Source organism: Stigmatopora argus, chromosome 3, assembly GCF_051989625.1.
Source record: "Stigmatopora argus isolate UIUO_Sarg chromosome 3, RoL_Sarg_1.0, whole genome shotgun sequence".
In the NCBI taxonomy this organism is placed as follows: Eukaryota; Metazoa; Chordata; class Actinopteri; order Syngnathiformes; family Syngnathidae; genus Stigmatopora; species Stigmatopora argus.
The window spans coordinates 15415264-15432748 of NC_135389.1; the positions used below are offsets into that span (position 1 = coordinate 15415264).

At 40.4% G+C, this 17485-nt stretch overlaps 3 protein-coding genes and 2 non-coding genes across 9 annotated transcripts in view; all 5 read right to left on the reverse strand.

Annotated features, from left to right (window-relative positions):
* The window catches only part of LOC144071546 (pleckstrin homology domain-containing family A member 7-like), a 52324-nt gene extending 47633 nt beyond the window's left edge, over nucleotides 1–4691 (reverse strand). For 4 of the 5 annotated variants that reach the window (XM_077596758.1, XM_077596751.1, XM_077596754.1 and 1 more), the window contains exons 1-3: nucleotides 4501–4665; nucleotides 4276–4352; nucleotides 4102–4159 (exon numbers count right to left, since the gene is read on the reverse strand). In XM_077596758.1, coding sequence (XP_077452884.1) covers nucleotides 4102–4159; nucleotides 4276–4352; nucleotides 4501–4583 — 218 coding nt within the window. In that variant the 5' untranslated portion in view covers nucleotides 4584–4665. Of the gene's footprint in view, nucleotides 1–4101; nucleotides 4160–4275; nucleotides 4353–4500 lie in introns of all 5 variants that reach the window. The other variant, XM_077596749.1, reaches the window with a different exon arrangement.
* Nucleotides 4692–10464: 5773 nt separating this feature from the next.
* On the reverse strand, nucleotides 10465–14120 carry LOC144071504 (protein phosphatase 1 regulatory subunit 15B). The gene is made up of 3 exons (XM_077596691.1): nucleotides 13634–14120; nucleotides 12179–13017; nucleotides 10465–11405 (listed from the first exon to the last, which is right to left on the reverse strand). The coding sequence occupies exons 1-3, from the start codon at nucleotides 13815–13817 to the stop codon at nucleotides 11190–11192; spliced, it is 1239 nt and encodes a 412-aa protein (XP_077452817.1). The 5' UTR covers nucleotides 13818–14120; the 3' UTR covers nucleotides 10465–11189.
* A 679-nt stretch (nucleotides 14121–14799) lies between these two features.
* On the reverse strand, nucleotides 14800–14932 carry LOC144072025 (small nucleolar RNA SNORA19). The gene has a single exon (XR_013299811.1). It is a non-coding gene; the product is annotated as a small nucleolar RNA SNORA19 (small nucleolar RNA).
* Nucleotides 14933–15200: 268 nt separating this feature from the next.
* On the reverse strand, nucleotides 15201–16980 carry rps13 (ribosomal protein S13). Its single transcript, XM_077596692.1, has 6 exons — nucleotides 16948–16980; nucleotides 16482–16530; nucleotides 16099–16177; nucleotides 15723–15892; nucleotides 15530–15630; nucleotides 15201–15275 (listed from the first exon to the last, which is right to left on the reverse strand). Exons 1-6 carry the CDS (start codon nucleotides 16968–16970, stop codon nucleotides 15242–15244), a joined length of 456 nt encoding a protein of 151 aa, XP_077452818.1. The 5' UTR covers nucleotides 16971–16980; the 3' UTR covers nucleotides 15201–15241.
* On the reverse strand, nucleotides 15353–15484 carry LOC144072026 (small nucleolar RNA SNORA19). Its single transcript, XR_013299812.1, has one exon. It is a non-coding gene; the product is annotated as a small nucleolar RNA SNORA19 (small nucleolar RNA).
* Nucleotides 16981–17485: the final 505 nt, after the last annotated feature.

Sequence of the window (17485 nt, forward strand, 5' to 3'; positions counted from 1 at the left end):
CTAAGAGTTGGAAATTGCAAACTGTTCTCCAGAATATTGTTTATTCAGATTGTTTTTGTTTTCTTTTTTAGATATGTGCTATCTTCTAATGGCAAGATACAAGGTGGTTATTATATTAACAGCTAGTTTGTTTCTATTTTGCATTTGCTGTAAATGTAGTATGTCCTTAAAAGATATAGGGAATATATTATGCAGCTTTTATTTTGGGGGAGTTTTGCTACTTTGAGGACATATCTTGCATCGTCTATTGAAAGTGTAGTCCAAGCAAACATTGCTACTTTTGTTTGTATGATGTAGGCAGACATTTGAGTCATTTTGTGTCAAAAATTCAGTCAATTTGTCATGAATTCTAGATCGCCGGAAACATTTGTACTAATTTAAAATGATTTATTTATTATTGTTTTGGCAAATCTATATATACAGTACAGCATATATATATATATATATATATATATATATATATATATATATATATATATATATATATATATATATATATATATATGTATATATATACATACTATATATAGGCTACATGTAAACCAGTATGGCCAATTTGAGACAAACACTGCCATTACTTTGTCCCCTGAACTAAAATGAGTTTAACACGATAACTTCCTACACATCCATGCTTTTCCCTAAAAGAATATTTTATACCAGGAGCTATTGGAACCCCATTACAACCGATCATACTATAGCCTGAATAACCAGCAGGCAACCTCCCTGCGTTTATTTCAGATTCTCTGTGAGATTGTGAGGATTAATCCTGTTGCCTGAGGGCCAGGTTGAATATTCAGGACATTTTATTTTCAGGGCAACTTAAAAAAACACACTCACATCCACACACTGACACAAGCACACATACAAATGAACATGGGGCACTGAAACACCTAAAAACATTCTCCAAAAATAACACTTCTGTTTAGAGAGACTGTTCCTTCATGGCAATTTCCTCGCTAATTTTTCTAATTAGCCTAGTTGCATCTCAATTAGGTTCATTGGAGTCCATATTTAAAATCCAAGAAAAGGTGGCAGAATGCTCTGTAAAGCTTTTATTGAAAGTTGTTCTACTTTTTGAGTAGAGAAATTCTAATACCTTCCGATATCTGGTGCACGATACATCTTGTGCCAGACTGACCTGACCTTTTTGAGACAGAACCACAATCCAACCACAGATAAATGCACACACACACAAATTCATACACAGCTATCGACAAATCATTAGCCAACGGTGCTGCTTCAAGGCTTCAAAGTGAACACAGCGAATCAACTGTGACTCATCGCCTCATCTAACTTTTGAGACGTCCGACATTTACATTGTTTTATGTTTTCTGGATTTTATCAAGGAGCTTTCTGAGATTAAAAAAATGTTCCTGCCGTAGGGGGCACAACCACCGTGTTCAAGACAGTCATGCTTACCCCTTACCTCACCATGCTGCCTTTCCTTTACTTACTGAGAAATGTGTTGCAGCATGACTGAACAGATTATGCTCCAGTTCCACTAGAAGGCAGCATGGCGGGGTAGTGGAGAGCATGTCTGCTTCATAGTGAGGAGATCCGAGTATTGATATCCTTAGAAACTTTTGCATGTTGTCAGGTTTTCTCCCCCCAATCCAGAAAAATCCATGTTACGTTTATTCATGAGTGAATTACACATAGGTGTGATCTTAAATGTCTTTAGTGTAAGTTCCTCTGTAATTCATTTTCAAACGAAGAAAAAAATGCATGTCCTTTCTAGAATTGTTAACTAGTAAAATCGATTAATGATCCACGCTGTTTATCCTTTTGGGTACCTGACATACAGCGAACCTGGTTATTAATTAACTATGGCAGTTCAAAGTCTGTCAGATGAGCCAGGAGGGAAAAGTGTGACCAATAACATGTTTTAAAAAGATTTCATCACTCATTTTAAAACTGCAACACATACAATGTTTAATCCTTGATGTTGTCCTTGGGCTTTAACTTTTTACTTTCTCTCATCCAGCCTTAAATACAAGAAGAGTTGAGCACCCACAAGCAACACAAAAAAAAAAGGAGTTGTCGACAATTGTCTTGCAAACAAACCCTCCTCTTCATTTGAACAAAAGCAGGCATTTCATTTAAGGGCCACTGCACACCGAGAAACACGGATCAATTTGTGTTTTAACGGCTCGCTAAAACTTGAGTCTCATTGCATTATTGGTCATACATTATGTTTTGATGGTATTGTGCAATTCCATGTGGTGTTTGAAGTACTACAGTGCAGAACAAATCTAAGTAACCTTCATCCAATATAAAAGACGTGAGTTCAAAGTGTCCCAGAACTGCACATCTACACGATTTGGACAAGGGGCCACACACAATTGTGACTTGATATAAAATGATTGAGACTAGCCTCATTGACACAGCCTCTTGATAGCATCAGTGAGTGTTTCGCATCACCGCACTTTCAAGGTTTTCACCTTGTTTGTGTTTCTTAGCAGGATGAACCAGAAACGAAATGTGGAATAAGGCCAGCACTCAAACTCATGATGTACGGTAAAGTATGTTCATTCAATCACATCATTCATTTTCCATTCTGTTTATCCTTTTCTTGAATATATACTTTACAGTTGCACAAGCCACCCTGTATTACCCCTTTGCATTTGGGCCCACACTTCTGTCTCGCTCCCTTAATCCAAGAAAACCACTAGCCCAACCGTAACCCTGGTTTGAGGGTTTACTCTGTGTACTATTGCTTCAACAGCAAAAACAATAACTTTTGCCTTCAAAGTAGCAGTTTAAGTTGAAGTTGAAACTTGATTTACAAAGTAATATTTACGTTTTCATCACTCACTATAGAAAACCCGAGTTCATTCATTGTACATAGGACAGAAAAGTGATGAAGGCCACAGGGACAAAACCCCTCTTTCACTTTGCATGTTATCAGGTTTCTCTCTGCCCATCGTCACCCTTCCTGTCCCTAAGCAGAACCCCCCCCCAGAGAGGGGCTGAGTGTTAAGGGGCAAGCACGTCTCCACATCTAGAAACTACAACACACGATAATATTGTTGGAATCTAAATCAAACATCCTGACCAATAACTAACGACACCCACACAGCACGCAGAGGTATGTTTGTGCAAGGGGTCCACGAAGGTTGTCATACAGTCCAGATACAACACATTGAGTCCACAAGTCTGAGCGGTATTCATCAAGTCTAGGCAAAGCAATTTTTGCCCGGCAGGAAAAATGTGTCAGAAAATAGCCCACAGCCAGACAAAAATTGTGTCACTGCGTTTATCAGCGCAAAGTAACTTGCTCTTTCTGACAGCATTGAGAATCCTGGCAGTCAGTTCATTGATTTCACAAATATGTGCACAGAAGTGATACAACACCAGGAATACCTGGACTCACCAAGGATCCGACATTCGTATCTTTGAACAAAATGGGGTGAGGGTCCATCAAATTTAACTAATCACACTTAAGGCATTAAGTACTAGACTTGCACCCAAATGTGTAAACAATACCAATTTTACAAGGACTTGTCATACGTTTTCTGAAAACATTGAATGCGTTTTGCATTACATTGCAGTGCACACACACGAAATGCAAATACTTACTTGCAGGTGCATCTAGTATTATATTAGCGAAGAGATATGTTATAAATATTCTACAGTCCCACATATTTGTTGTTATTGCTGACAGGTTATGACCAAGAATCTGCAAAGTGCTAACATTTAACAACCAATGACTATTGTTTGTTGTTTGAATATAGGATGAAAACATACTATAAAACATTAGCTGGAGAAAAGGAAAAAAAGATTATATAGCAAAAATATAGAAAAACACTGTACATGACATAGAAAACAAATGCCAAAACAAATTGTTTATAGAAAATTAAGTTGAATAGAAAAATAAATTAGAAAAAAAAGAAAATGTTCAAAGATAACATTTTAAAAAATATATGCGGAAGAAATTGCATATTAAAATGAACATATTGCATGGGTGTACCTAAAGAAATATCCCTGTAGCAAAAGCAGTAAATGTACTTGTGGCTTAACCGGCGATCGGCAGCCATGACTTCATAAGCGTTACGCTAACTTGACGCAGGTGACGCCTACACAAACTTATTCGACACTTACTCGATAAAGTAGCTCGCTCCTTCATCCGTGAAGCCTTCCTCCCATCCTTTGGGCAGGTCTAGCAAAAAAAAACCGAGAGAAAACAAAAACTGGAAAGTTAGACGCACAGTCGTGTCGAATTTAACCAGACAAACCGGGGCTAAAACCGCCGAGGTTGCCGCTTTGCTAGCTTACCTGAACGGATCATATGTCCCGAGTTGACCGGTTCGGCGGAACGGGGGTGCAGCCAGGTGGTCTCCCTCGTATGATCGCTTGTCCACCGGACACACGCGCGCACAAGAGAGGGGTGGATGGACGCGCGAGTGCGGGGGATGAGAAGGGGGAGAGGGAGAGGGGATAATAAACACCTGTTGCACTCGAACGAGGAGCGAAAAAAGGCACGGAATGGCGCTCACTCACTCGATGAAGAAGACCCTCCCGTCCCCGCACACGCCGTACGTCCAGTTTTCGGGCAGGCAGTCCTGGCCCAAAGGTGCCGCCATGATCCGCTTGTCCTAGTTCATCTCTCGGCTGAGTCTCCCGGGAGAATCGCGAACACACACAGCATGGGCCGGTCGGCGCCGCCTTCAGGGACAGGCGGACATTGGAAGACTGCTCGTGCATGGGTGATGACTCAGACCTGCTCAACACTCTGCTAATATTCTATATACTATATAGTACTACTATTAAGAGTTTGTCCCTAACATATGTATGTATTATTAAAAAAAAAAGACTAATTATGTATTTTAGTCACTCAATGATGCAGTGTTTATATATACTACGATAATAGTAGTATATATAGGCACTGCATCGAGTGGCTAAAATACATAATTAGTCTTTTTTTATAATACATACATATGTTAGGGACAAACTCTTAATTCCAGTGGACGTCTACCTCAGACTTCTGAAATCAAGTGTTGAATCCCCGGTGAGTTCCGACCTTCCTCTGTGGAGTTTGCATGTTCTCCCCGGACATGTGTAGGTTTTCTCCAGGTACCACAGTTTCCTCCCTCATCACAAAAACATGCATGGTAGGCTAGTTGAATGAATGAAACCATTCCACAAAGGGCCGCAGTGGGGGCGGGTTTTCATTCCGAACCCATAAAGATGACACCTATTCACCAATCTAGTGTCCTACAAGCTGGAGAGCATAGCAATACAAGTGCAATCAGTGGATTGCAGTCGGGTGCTTCTTGTTTTCTGACGAAATCACATTGGTCAAAGTTTCTGTGCTGGAGATCGGTTGGAACAAAAACCTGCACCCACAGCAGCCCTCGTGGACCGGTTTGCCTGCCCCTGTTCTAGTGGGATAGTCTCCAGCACCTCCTATGATCCTTGTGGCCAATCGGAAAATGAATGAATGAAACTCTTAATTCCAATAAAAGCTCATTGATAACATTCATCATTGCCGAGCTCAACGGAAAGTCATTTGTGATTTAATAATCAAGATAAATTACTTGTGCGTTTCAGGGTTTGACTCTTCCTCCCATGTTCCAAAAACTCGGCTCAAGCATGTACATACAGCTCTTCCACTGTTGTTCAACGGAGAAAACAAAAGACGCACACATATAATCACATGCGCCATGTATTCCCAGTCTCTCTCTCTCATCAGGAACGCTGAGCTCATTGGAATCTCCTTTAGCATCCTGGATGAAACGTGTGGTGGCGTGCTTGTGACAACAACTGCTACGTCCCTGTCATTTACAAATCCGCTCTCCACAACAACAACAAAATACAAATTTTCCAACTCATTTGTTCCCAGTGTGATGGGAAAAAATGTTCTGGACATTTTGCAGGCGCTGTATAGTGACATTCTGAAAGGTGAGCACATTTTCCTGATGTTTTTGTGCTCTTATCTCAAAAAGTCCTCTTGCTCAGCAGCACTTTTTTTTGGGTGGGAGTCATGGCAAAAAAATCCCAGCGAGGCACGTTGAGGGAAGGGCGCGGAGAGGTTGGATCGCTCTTCTGTTTGGAGAGAATTTGTGTGGACAGATAAAGTGTTCCCCAGGAAGAAAGAATAAAGAAAAGTATTCCCTTCCAAGTACTGAGATCACCACATGCTCTGTTGGTGTTTTGATGAAACTATTATAGTCGTGAGAATCCACATAGTCAGCACTGGGGGTTGTTATATTTGAATGAAAACAAAACTGCAGCAAGAATTGAGTTAGACCAGGATTTGACAACATTTTGGAAGCAATCAGACTAGTAGAAAACAAATAACAAAAGCGTAAATCCAGGACTCACAAATACAGTGGGTCAATGTGATAAATCCACAAAACATAAACATAGACAAACCTAACCCACGACTGGCCTATAATCGGATAACTTTGCACAAATTGGAAAGCGTAAGATATATTGTTTACCAGGAGGTGCACGATATGTTAGTCACAATTGATTGATAGATCTAAAAAAATAACGAGTTGATTTGGCTAAAAAGAAAAAAAGGCTTGCCAGTTCGCCCTTCCTTGATAGTGGATTCTTCTTTGTAATGGAAAGATGTGATTATAGTTTACAGCCATAATAAATCATGATAGCCAAATCTGGGGGGAAAAAAATGGAGGACCAGTGAGGGCTAAACATTGGGTAGCATTTTCATCCCAACTCCAAAGAACCAGAAATATTTACTCACTCATCACTTTTAAATGGACTTACCAGCTATATACATTTTTGTAAGTATCAGCACAAGCACAATATTATACAATGAATAAAAACTAAAGTCTACTAAATCGCAACAGTAATCAGTGAAACTAGCTGGACATTACGTATCTGAAGCTCATTGGTCAGACCTTTTCCACATGCCAGGACTGTCGGAAACAAACTGAAGGGAACACACACACACACACACACACAAACACACTGGGAGAAAATGTACAAAGTGCAGAATTCTGGAGCTGGATTTCAAGCCCTCCTCTTAGCTCATTCCTTTCTCCCCCACTTCAAACACTGCCTTTGTACACACTCACACGCACACACCCAGGGGGCAAAACTGCAACAATATGTCAGCCGCACATTCACATTGTTTTTAGTGAGAATAAAGCAAAAAGGGAGACGAGCAATAAAACATCCTTGGATGGAAACAAGTGTCAAGTGGAGTACTCACAACTTAAGCCAGGATGTGTTCAAAGTCATTTATAAGCAAAAGAAATTCAAATATAAAATATGCATTCATTTTTTTGTGCCGGTTATCCTCACCGGGGAGGCAAGGGGTGCTGGAGCCCATCCCAACCAACTGTGTGTCAGCCGAAATTGGTGGTAAGGATTAGTGAATTGATGAATGTCAAAACTGAGAGATGATAAAACCTAAAGGAGAAACAAATTTTTGCAAAATGATCCTATAAAAAGTATCTATCAATTTAACTAAATTAAATGTGAACAGTAAAGAATATGTTTAAAATCAAATTAAAAAATTCTGAATTTGAGCATAAAGAAATGTTAAAAATACTTTTAAACACTTAAAATTAAATTTAAATTGACATAACATAGTGAAAAGAAATTTCAAACTACTTAAACATGAAAAAAAATGTAATTGCATCGTCAAAAAATAAAAAAATACATTAAATCCTAGAAGTTTTAAAATGACAAATGAAAACAAATAGTTAAAATACCCCCCAAAAATCCACAATAACACACAAAAATCAACAAATAATCTAACAAAATCCATTAAAAAACAATAGCTATCAATCAATAAAAACAAAAACACCAATCAAATGAATAGTCATCCAACTCATCTGAAAAACTGGATGTTAATTGCCATGGATAGCAGCGAATGAGTTAAACAAACATCTCTCCATTGTTGTAACTGTTGCCAAGGGGGGCCTCGAGCTTGCACTTTTTATTTTCTTGGTTTGTCTTAAGCCTGCTGGTGCTTGGCCAAGCAGCGCAAATAAGATGAAGCAAAAAAGTGAACGTAAAACATTGCACTCTACTAGCCCCAAGCCCCCCCCCCAAAAAACCTTCCTCTAGCACGCTGGTGCCGCCACCACACCACACATTGTGTCTTGTCTTGTGCAAATGAGGGCTAAATAATGCATGGCTGCCTGCCATGCTTCAACAGACTGATGCTTACAGGCCTCATGGTTTTTTTTACTTCCTTCTACCATTTAAACACAGAAAGCACAAACTTGAAATGCTTGATAGAAAACACCACGTCACAACAGATGGGTAAAGAGCGCAACCGTGTTAAATATTCTGCTTGTATACTTTGCATGTTTTTTAAACAAAAAAAAACTCTTCTAAGTTTTAACTCATTCACTGACATTCACGTCCAATCTATTTATACCAGGAGGGGCTGGAAGTAAATGATCTTGAAACGTGATCAATGATGGCCACTGGATGGTAAACGTCAGATTTTTCCGTTCTCACCAAATTTAAGTCTTGAGACGATTCCTTTGACTTCATGCTTTGTTTGCTTTGCGACACACACCTGTGGGACTTTCTGTAGACAAGGAGTGCACTTCCAAATCATGTCAAATCAACTCAATTCACCAATTAAAATGGAGGAACCTCTCAGGGATGATCAGTAGAAACACCTGAGCTAACTTTTTTTCTTGACAAAGGCTGTGATTGCTTGAGATTTCTCATTTTTTATTTACAAGGAATTAGCCCAAATGAGCAAAAAACATCAAATGTGGAAAGCATAAGGGGTACTGTGTATATTATTTGGAGGCACTGCAAGACTTTAGCCTTTTTTTCAGCAGTAGAGCAGTAGACTTCTGATTGCCTGTATTGTGAAGTCACTGAAATATTACAACAGAATAATGGATGTTTTGTTTGAGTATTAGCCAAGGCAGCCCGGCGGATGAGGGTTTAGTGCGTCGGCCTCACAACTCTGGGATCCTGGGTTCAAATCCAGGTTGTTCCACCTGTGTGGAGTTTGCATGCTCTCCCCGGGCGTGTGTGGGTTTCCTTTGGGGACTCTGGCTTCCTCCCACATTCCAAAAAACATGCATGGTAGGCTGATTGGACACTCTAAATTGCCCATAGGTTTGGGTGTGAGTCTGCATGGTAGTCCGTCTCCTTATTAGACTACTCTTTTTTTTTTTTAAATCGTCAATTAATGATATTTAAATCCTCATTAGTCTTTGCCAATACTATAGCTACAAAGCTACTCTTTTTAAAGCATTTGACACAGCTTTTAGAATTTGTAACGTATTGTCAAGAAATCTTGTAAAGGGTTTATTTAGCAATTAGATCTCAGCCAGTCCTGGCTGATGGCTCAGTCTTTATTCATTAATTAATTTATTTATACTTGGTCATTTGAAGACAAAGACCTACTTTATGTCCCAACATGGTCGTATTTCATTCGATGGTGTACTATCTCTTGCAAGGAGCAGTACATACGTTTACCGCATGAGAGCAGCAGATCCCATTTAAAATAGCATCTTATAGAAATATAGGGATCTCAAGTTGACTTCCCAGAAAGGTTGTCCCAAACCTAACTGACAGTCTTCCTTTGAATTTTTAGGCACAGCTTCTTGCAGAAGAAAAAAACAAAATCCACTGATTTGCAAATTTTATTCCATAAAGAGAATGTACCTTGCTATCATTTTAATGTGGCTTCCCTTTGAGAAAGCCTGGCATGCGGCATGCCTGTTGTTGCATCATCGTCTAATTGCCACCCTGGAGGTTGATCTGGAGAGGATAGTATCATCTTCATCACCTTCATCTTCTCCTGCTAGTGCATGACCAGCACGTCTCTCATCATCCACATGTGCTGCAATCACCTGCAATCCTTTCCACGCCGCCTCCGGTTGCCAAGCAACCAAGAGGAGGCGAAATGGAAAGTGCTGCTGACATTGGATTTGCACTGATGATTAGAATACAGCACATCAACATATGACCAATGAAGAACCCAGGAAACATGTTAACTTAATTAATTGGAACAAGCTACCTGCATCAGCAACACCAATTAGCCCCTGTGTGTGTGTGTGTGTGTGTGTGATGCTAATTGTTTGCACCCTCAGGGATGTCATTTCATCATACGGTGTGTTGTCTTACAATAGTGTTACAACAGAAAAAGAGATGAACGGCCTTCTGGGTAAAAGAACAACAGCAGCAAATACACCTATCTTTGCATCATACATCAAATTGTGGAGAATGTTTTTTGTTTGGAACCTATTTTTTGCTGGTTAGTATGTCTTTTTGTCTGATGCAACTATTGACATTTGTCAAATTTTTATTTTTTATTCTGAATCATGATTGCTATGATTCGGGTAAAATTCCCCCACCACAAATACTAATTTACAACTAATAAACTTACTACTCTTGATGGGATAAAACATCCAATCCTCTTTGAAAAGAATGGCAGCAATCACTTGCTGTCAGCCCCAGTACATCAATCACCATTTTTAGCGCAACTGGTCAAAAAATTAAAATTCAAGTTGGTCAGATTTAATTGTTTATTCTCTTTTGATGTTTTTTTTACAACTAGTCAAAACCACCTAAATATAAATAGAAATACACATCACAAGTCACAGCATGTGCAAAAAGGTCTACTTGTGTTAAGAAAATATAAAACAGCATAAGAAAATAAGAAACAACCAACCAGAGTTGCAATATTTGATTGAGGAAACAAAAATTGACACCACAAGATAGATACATTCAAAAACTCAACCTTTTTCGTGGCATCTAATTGAGCTGCTGTACATTCATTTCAAACAATGAACACCACTTATATGCTTTTCTTAGTAGGTCCGAATGCAAGGCAACATTATCTACGGTGAGCTTACATCGCAAAGTGTCAGTCAGTGCAGTGTTAAGTCCTATGAACAATTCATGAAAAACATTTTTTGAGGTACCATGTTTTGAAATGTCAACATCAGTTTTATAAATAAAAATAACTTGATACCCACTAACTGATGAAAAGGGGAACTAGGGATGTTCCGATCACATGTTTGAGTCGCCTGATTGAGAATCTGCCAATACAGAGTCCCGATCCCATTCGATCAACGGCAGCTAATGAGTCAATACCTAAAAATGTACACCGTTACATTAAAAACCTGATTCCGGATCATCTAAAAATGACCCAATCGGACCCCATTTCTGATACATTCCAAGCCAATTTCTGATCGGGGACATCCCTAGCCCCCCCCCATCCCGCCTAAAAAAAATCATCCAGTGTTCCATCGGGTGTCCACATATTGTCGCATCCTGGCCCGATGCGTGGCTTCCAAGCAGTACCCAATGGCTCGCTCCGCCTCGCCCACACGCCGGCTGAAGCGTTCGCGGTCCCGGGCCATCTCCTCCCAGGGTCCTTTGCGCGTGGCTGCGGAGGCGAAGCGCCACGCCCACATGACGTGGACCTCCACCACCGGAGAGAAACGGACCTTGAACGAGAGGACATGACGACACGTTAATCTATGCAGGTGGCCATTTTGAATTTACACGGCAATATACAGCTATCCTTTTTGGATCTGTGATGAAAGCCATCCGGGGGACTCTGTAACAATTCTCAGCTGACTCACCCGAGTCATGTGAACAGTCAGCATGACAACCCAGCTGAAAAACAAGCCATGACAAACACGTAGAGCACCAAATAGGAACGGCGCGCCACTAAAAAATAGATTAGGTCTGATATCACTATGTGTCATATTCTCTGTCGGTTTTCAACCGAGAGGCAAACTTGGCAGCACATTCAAAATGGCATCCTTCAAAGGTGAAGTGAAATTTTACCAAGGCTCAAAATTAATTTAACATCACACCACCTAATCTGTCTAATCTTTTGCTTTTTGAATGTACGTAGATAACCACGACCCGTATTTATACCAGATATATCAATTCATTTTCTGTACCCCATATCCTCACGAGGGTCGCAGGGGTGCTGGAGACTATCCCAGCCAACTTTGGGCAGTATATATATATATATATATATATATATATATATATATATATATATATATATATATATATATATATATATATATATATATATGTGTGTGTGTATACACACACACACATACATACTTCTGTATATATATAGCTGACCAATGTAAATGTTTTCTTTTTTAAACACTTGTTGTTGCTGTCACAAAAATAGTTAATGAAGTCACAGTTATTTTGAGAAACCACATTTCAAGAATGCATTTATGCCATCGCATACCTTTTTCAGTGCATGTTCTCCGCTTCCGTCACGTGATTGACGTCTTAGGGCAGGTCTTTTCCATGGCACACGTATGACATCTTGAGAGTCATGTCTGGAAGGCCAGTTGTTTTTCTTGAATATTTTAGTACATTTAGCAGGAGTGACTTTTAGAGGGCGTGGGACATGTTGAGGCTGTTGATCACTTAAAGGGGCCTGGAAGTTGAGTGGATGGTAAGGGTCGTTTTTCTTTTCAAGGCTGCTCCACAATCCCTCTTCGTCATCGGAGGAAGTGGCAAGGTTGACGTCGCTACGCACCGAGATGGGTTTTGGTGCGTTGCTAATGGTGCAGGCGGTAAAGCACATGGGGTTGTAAGGGTCGTCCGGCCTGGAAAAGAGCTCTAGGAGGCGTTCGCTCTCTTCGAGGTCGGCAGAGGACACGTCAGAGCTGGACCAGCTGATGTCGCTGTCGGATCGCTTGACCCACATCTTCAGGCCGGACATCTCCTCGCCATTGATCTTCGAGGACGGGCCGTAAGGGTCGTCCCACGTGTCCCGTGTGAAGTCGGTGCTGTCGCCGTCCTCCTCCTTGAACAGCACCTCCGTGGAGAAAGCGGGGAAGATGTTCCAGTCGCTCCGGAAGCCCACGTAAACGCCGTCGTCAGGACCCAGGCCCGACAGCAGCGCCTCGGCCGTAGCCCTGCCGCCGTCCGACAGGTCATCGGGATGGCCCGCCATGTCAGCATCGCCCTCAATCAGCGAGGAGAAGAGGAAGGACTGGGTCTGGCCGCCGTGCGGGATGTGCTGACCAATCTCCTCTGTGATCCCAAAGTAAACTTCAAATCGAAACATCTGGAAAACTGATTTAAAGGAGAAAGAATGCAGAGGGTGAAACTGTTACAAAATGGAGTACAACTGGCATCATGGACTCGACTACCAAATCAAAACTGAGTTGTTGTTTTTTTAGTTGAGCATTTTTGTACACATGCAGACTGTCCTTCCATCAATTTCTTTGGTATAGTACCTTGCCTTGGATGTTTAATTCATTCTGTGATCAACCTCAGCTCAATTAATTCATATCAAATCAACATTTCACATTGAAACTAACAACAACAAAGATGCACTGTCATTTTATTATTCAAAATATCTTACAGGAAAGAGGAATTACTATCTGTAAGAATCGTTCTCCTAATTGGAGTATATATTCTGTTATGTATCAAAGTTCTGGGCGTGACCTATTGAGTGACGCAATATGCTGATCTCTATAAAAAGTCAGAATCCTCCAAATATTTTTCTTGACATTTAAAAGCACATGTACTTTGAAACCGAAGTCCAAAATGAGTGAAGACGCTCAAAAAATGTTTACGTGAAATCAGACACAATAAAGTAGCAAATATAACCAAATAAATAATCTATATTTTAAACTGATTAAAGGGGGATTTCTTTAAATCGAAACTTTTAACGTTTGCCTCTTACCAGACAAGAAGGTGCAATAGATGACCCGAACCAGAAGCCAGAGGCGCTCACACAGAACCACCAACATCTGCTTGGTCCAGGGCAAAAGTGCCATTCCTCGGCTGCCGAATCGCTCCATGGCAGCCGCAGCAGTGTTGGTTGTTGTTGTTGCTACTGTCCGTTCACAAGTCATCGCTGGAGACATTTTGGCCGACACAGGAAACAAAAAACTCTTATCACGTATTCTGGTACTCTTCGTTGAAAACCAGCTGACACCGCGTCGAAGACAGGTAAATGTCACTACGCTGATGCTTCTTCATCTTCTGCCGAAGCGGGGCCATGTTCCTTTCAGTCTATCGTTGTCAGGCTTCCCCAAATAGTAGCGTCTCCATTTTGTCGGTTGTTTAACTTGTCTTGTAGTAATAGTGACTGACCGTGTCGCTCCGCACGCTCTCTTTAATAAACAGAGTTGACGTTAGGCAAAGCTCTGATTGGTCAGAGTGACTGTCACTCAGCAGGAGTAATGCCGCGCCCCCATTTTGTTCCACGCGGTTACTCTGATTGGATAAAGTGACTGTCAATCATTCCGCTGTAAACATGTTGGAGTAGTATTTGTACGTCACAGTGACGCACGGAAGATCGCGCAATTTCCGGAAAACCGAGGAAGTTTTTTGAGTAGAAAAGCGAATTGGGAAATGAAAACGCCAATGTCGTAATTGTAAACATTTAATAATCAACGTATTTTAGCAGATATAGAGTACATTATCCATACTACTCTTTAGTCACAGTAGCCCCGTGATTGCAGTGCTCCAGGAAACAAAATATGTTACAACAGTAGCATAATACTTGTAATACACTAAACTAAAAGTGGCTTTTGTTTGGCATTCGTCATTTGAATACCCAAATCAATCATGACCATAGTTTATTAGTGTACTGACGAATTACTAATAAAGTTAGATGTCCAAGATTAAAATCAGGATATTGCCTTGATAGAAGGTATTTGTCAAGATCAGACCATGCCTACCAGCCATACTCACGGTTTAACATCAACAATTTTTTTGGAAAAAAAAAACCTTTTATGGCACCAGAGCAGAAGCTGTAGAAGACTCTCAGTGAACAGAAACAGAAAATAACATTAGAAAATACCAATTCGGCAAAGCAATTCCGATGGCATTGAGATGAACAATTGGTGTGTGAAGGGGACTGGCAGTGGCAACACTGGCAAGCTACCCTGCTAATTTACCTCCAAGTTTTTCTCTTGCACAACAGAAATATCACAACTCTCAAGATGGGGGAGAGCAAGACAATGAATTTGTGCCTTGATAAGCGGAATAAAAATAAAGACAAAGGAGATCGAGTATGTACTACTTCCAGTTGGGGGCCAGAACTCTCTTGGTCTTATAGTAGCGAGCCAGCCTGTGGTTCTGCTCTCGATGAGAACCAGCCGTACTCACGGTTTAACATCAACAATTTAAACAGTAAATGTATTATTTGCCTCATTACCATTAACGGCAATAGACGTTCAATCCATTTGAACTCCCTGCCAAAATTGATTTGTTGCCGTAAAAACAAAAAACAAACAAGGGAATTTCTCATTCAAACTTTCATTTATTTGGAAAAAAGAACCTTTTATGCCACCAGAGCAGAAGCTGTAGAAGACTCGCTGTGAACAGAAACAGAAAATAACATTAGAAATTACCAATTCACCAAAGCAATTCCGATGGCATTGAGATGAACAATTTGTGTGTGAAGGGGACTGGCAGTGGCGACACCGGCAAGCTGCCCTGCTAATTTACCTCCGAGTTTTTCTCTTGCACAACAGAAATATCACAACTCTCAAATGGGGGAGAGCAGGACAATGAATTTGTGCCTTGATAAGGGGAATAAAAATAAAGATAAAGGAGATTGAGTACGTACTACTTCCAGTTGGGAGCCAGAACTCTCTTGGTCTTATAGTAGCGAGCCAGCCTGTGGATTCTGCTCTCGGTGAGAATCAGACGGAACTTTGCGTCTTTATCCTGCACGCCGACGAGCAGACGTTGGGTTAGGTGGCGTTGCGAAAAAAATAAATAAAAACTAAACAGCAGAACTTTTCTTTTATACAAATAACCTTTCTGTTTCTCTCCAGATGCTTCCTGATAGCAACTGCCTTCTTGATGAGGTGGTACAGGTCCTCGGGCAGGTCAGGCGCCAGACCCTTGGACTTGAGGATCCTCAGGATCTTGTTGCCGGTGACAAAACGGACCTGAGCCACACCGTGGGAGTCCCTTAGTATCACACCTTTAAAAAAAAACACATTTGACACAACAATCTGGGTTGGATTTTCTGAATGATTTATTTTTCAGATGATATGGACCGTGATAAAAAATGGACGCATTATAGAATGGAAACAGCCAAGCAGTTGTAAATAAAGGCCCAGTAAAGGGTTAATAAAATTGTGTTTTGAAGATTTACTCTTACTAAAAAGCATTTTACAATTGACATACCAATCTGAGAGGGGGTCAGGCCTTTTTTGGCCAGCTTGAAAATCTGTTCTTTGACGTCATCAGATGTCAGCTTCAGCCACTGAAAAAGGCCAGAAATACATTATGAAACCAAAATACACTTTTGCTATCCTTTGTAATTTCTACTGAAGATGAACAATAGGGTGTCATTTTCATATTTGTTTATTTCTAGGATCAAATATGTTCCCTACATATTTGTAATTCCGCCAAAAATGTTGCTCTTGCATTAGTCAGTCCATTGAAGCCATACATACAAGTGATGCAGTTGCAAATTTATTTCCCTCTGTATAGGACAATCTATTTTTTGAGATGCAGCAATTGGGTTGATTAACTCTATTTTAAAGGATATTTTGAAGATGACTTACAGTTGGGACACTGCGTCTGTAAGGTAGAGCTGACTGGGACAAGCCCTTTCTGTTGAAAAGGAAACAAAATGAAATTGCTGTTAATGTAGTGTAACATTGGTTAGCGCCGTAGTGAGTTCAGCGTTGTTAACGTAATACCGATTAACACATTCTCAACGTACAAATCACCATTTAACACATTAGTGTGCCATCACTTTTTTTAAGTCATTTGTATGGCTCAAACGCTGTAAAGCGGAGCGTTTAAAATCGTGCAGTTTCACGTAGGCATTGGCTAACGACAGCTAGCGCAAACTAGCAGACATCCAACACAGCGTCGACTTTATCGTTTTATTAGCTTTTTATACACATTTTAAGTCCTCAGCCAGAGCTATAACTGCTCATCGTGCACTTGGATTCCTTTTCATGTCTCCATAGACAACCTTCGACGGCAAAAACACTACTTAAAAAGGCGAAAAAGGACGTTTACCCGGGAGCGTGCATGCGACCCATGATGGCGGTAGAGGAAGAGAGGCCGCACACGAGACACAAGATGGAGCTCTGCGCTTGCGCCGGATATGACGCAGTGACGCATGCCTGACGCCGTGTGACTCTGCTCTTGCTCTTCGGACAACGTTGCCTAAAAGTCTTATTTAAATCTCTACAGGAAAAAAGCCAAACAATTTATTTTTAAAAATGGTGTTGATGTACTAAAAAGTTTATTACTTTATATGACTCTTATTTAACTGGCTGTAACAGTCTCCCAGTCAAAACGGATTGGACGACAAATATTTTTATTTATTCATATTCTTATATAATGAACAATCACAGCTTTTCTATTTGCAAAACAAAACGAGGGATAATGAGACACAGCTCGCAAAAATAAGAAATAATAATTAATACAAAAAAGGCGAAAACCATCATGTGAGGAATTGCACCTTTCCACCCTAAAAGTTAATGTCGTATAGATAGCAACAAGAGATATATTATAATTTAATGTAAGCAATATTTTTAACATAAGAGGAAGA

Bases quoted from the DNA above. Each gene is read 5' to 3' on its own strand.
- LOC144071504 (XM_077596691.1), bottom strand. From the start codon at position 13,817: ATGTCTCCAGCGATGACTTGTGAACGGACAGTAGCAACAACAACAACC. The intron at 13,018-13,633 runs GTAAGAGGCAAA...CCTTTAAATCAG, and splicing joins CTATTGCACCTTCTTGTCTG to TTTTCCAGATGTTTCGATTT. The intron at 11,406-12,178 runs GTATGCGATGGC...CTCTCGTTCAAG, and splicing joins GAGAACATGCACTGAAAAAG to GTCCGTTTCTCTCCGGTGGT.
- rps13 (XM_077596692.1), bottom strand. From the start codon at position 16,970: ATGGGTCGCATGCACGCTCCCGG. The intron at 16,178-16,481 runs GTAAGTCATCTT...GGCCTTTTTCAG, and splicing joins ACAGACGCAGTGTCCCAACT to TGGCTGAAGCTGACATCTGA. The intron at 15,631-15,722 runs GTTATTTGTATA...GTCGGCGTGCAG, and splicing joins ATCTGGAGAGAAACAGAAAG to GATAAAGACGCAAAGTTCCG.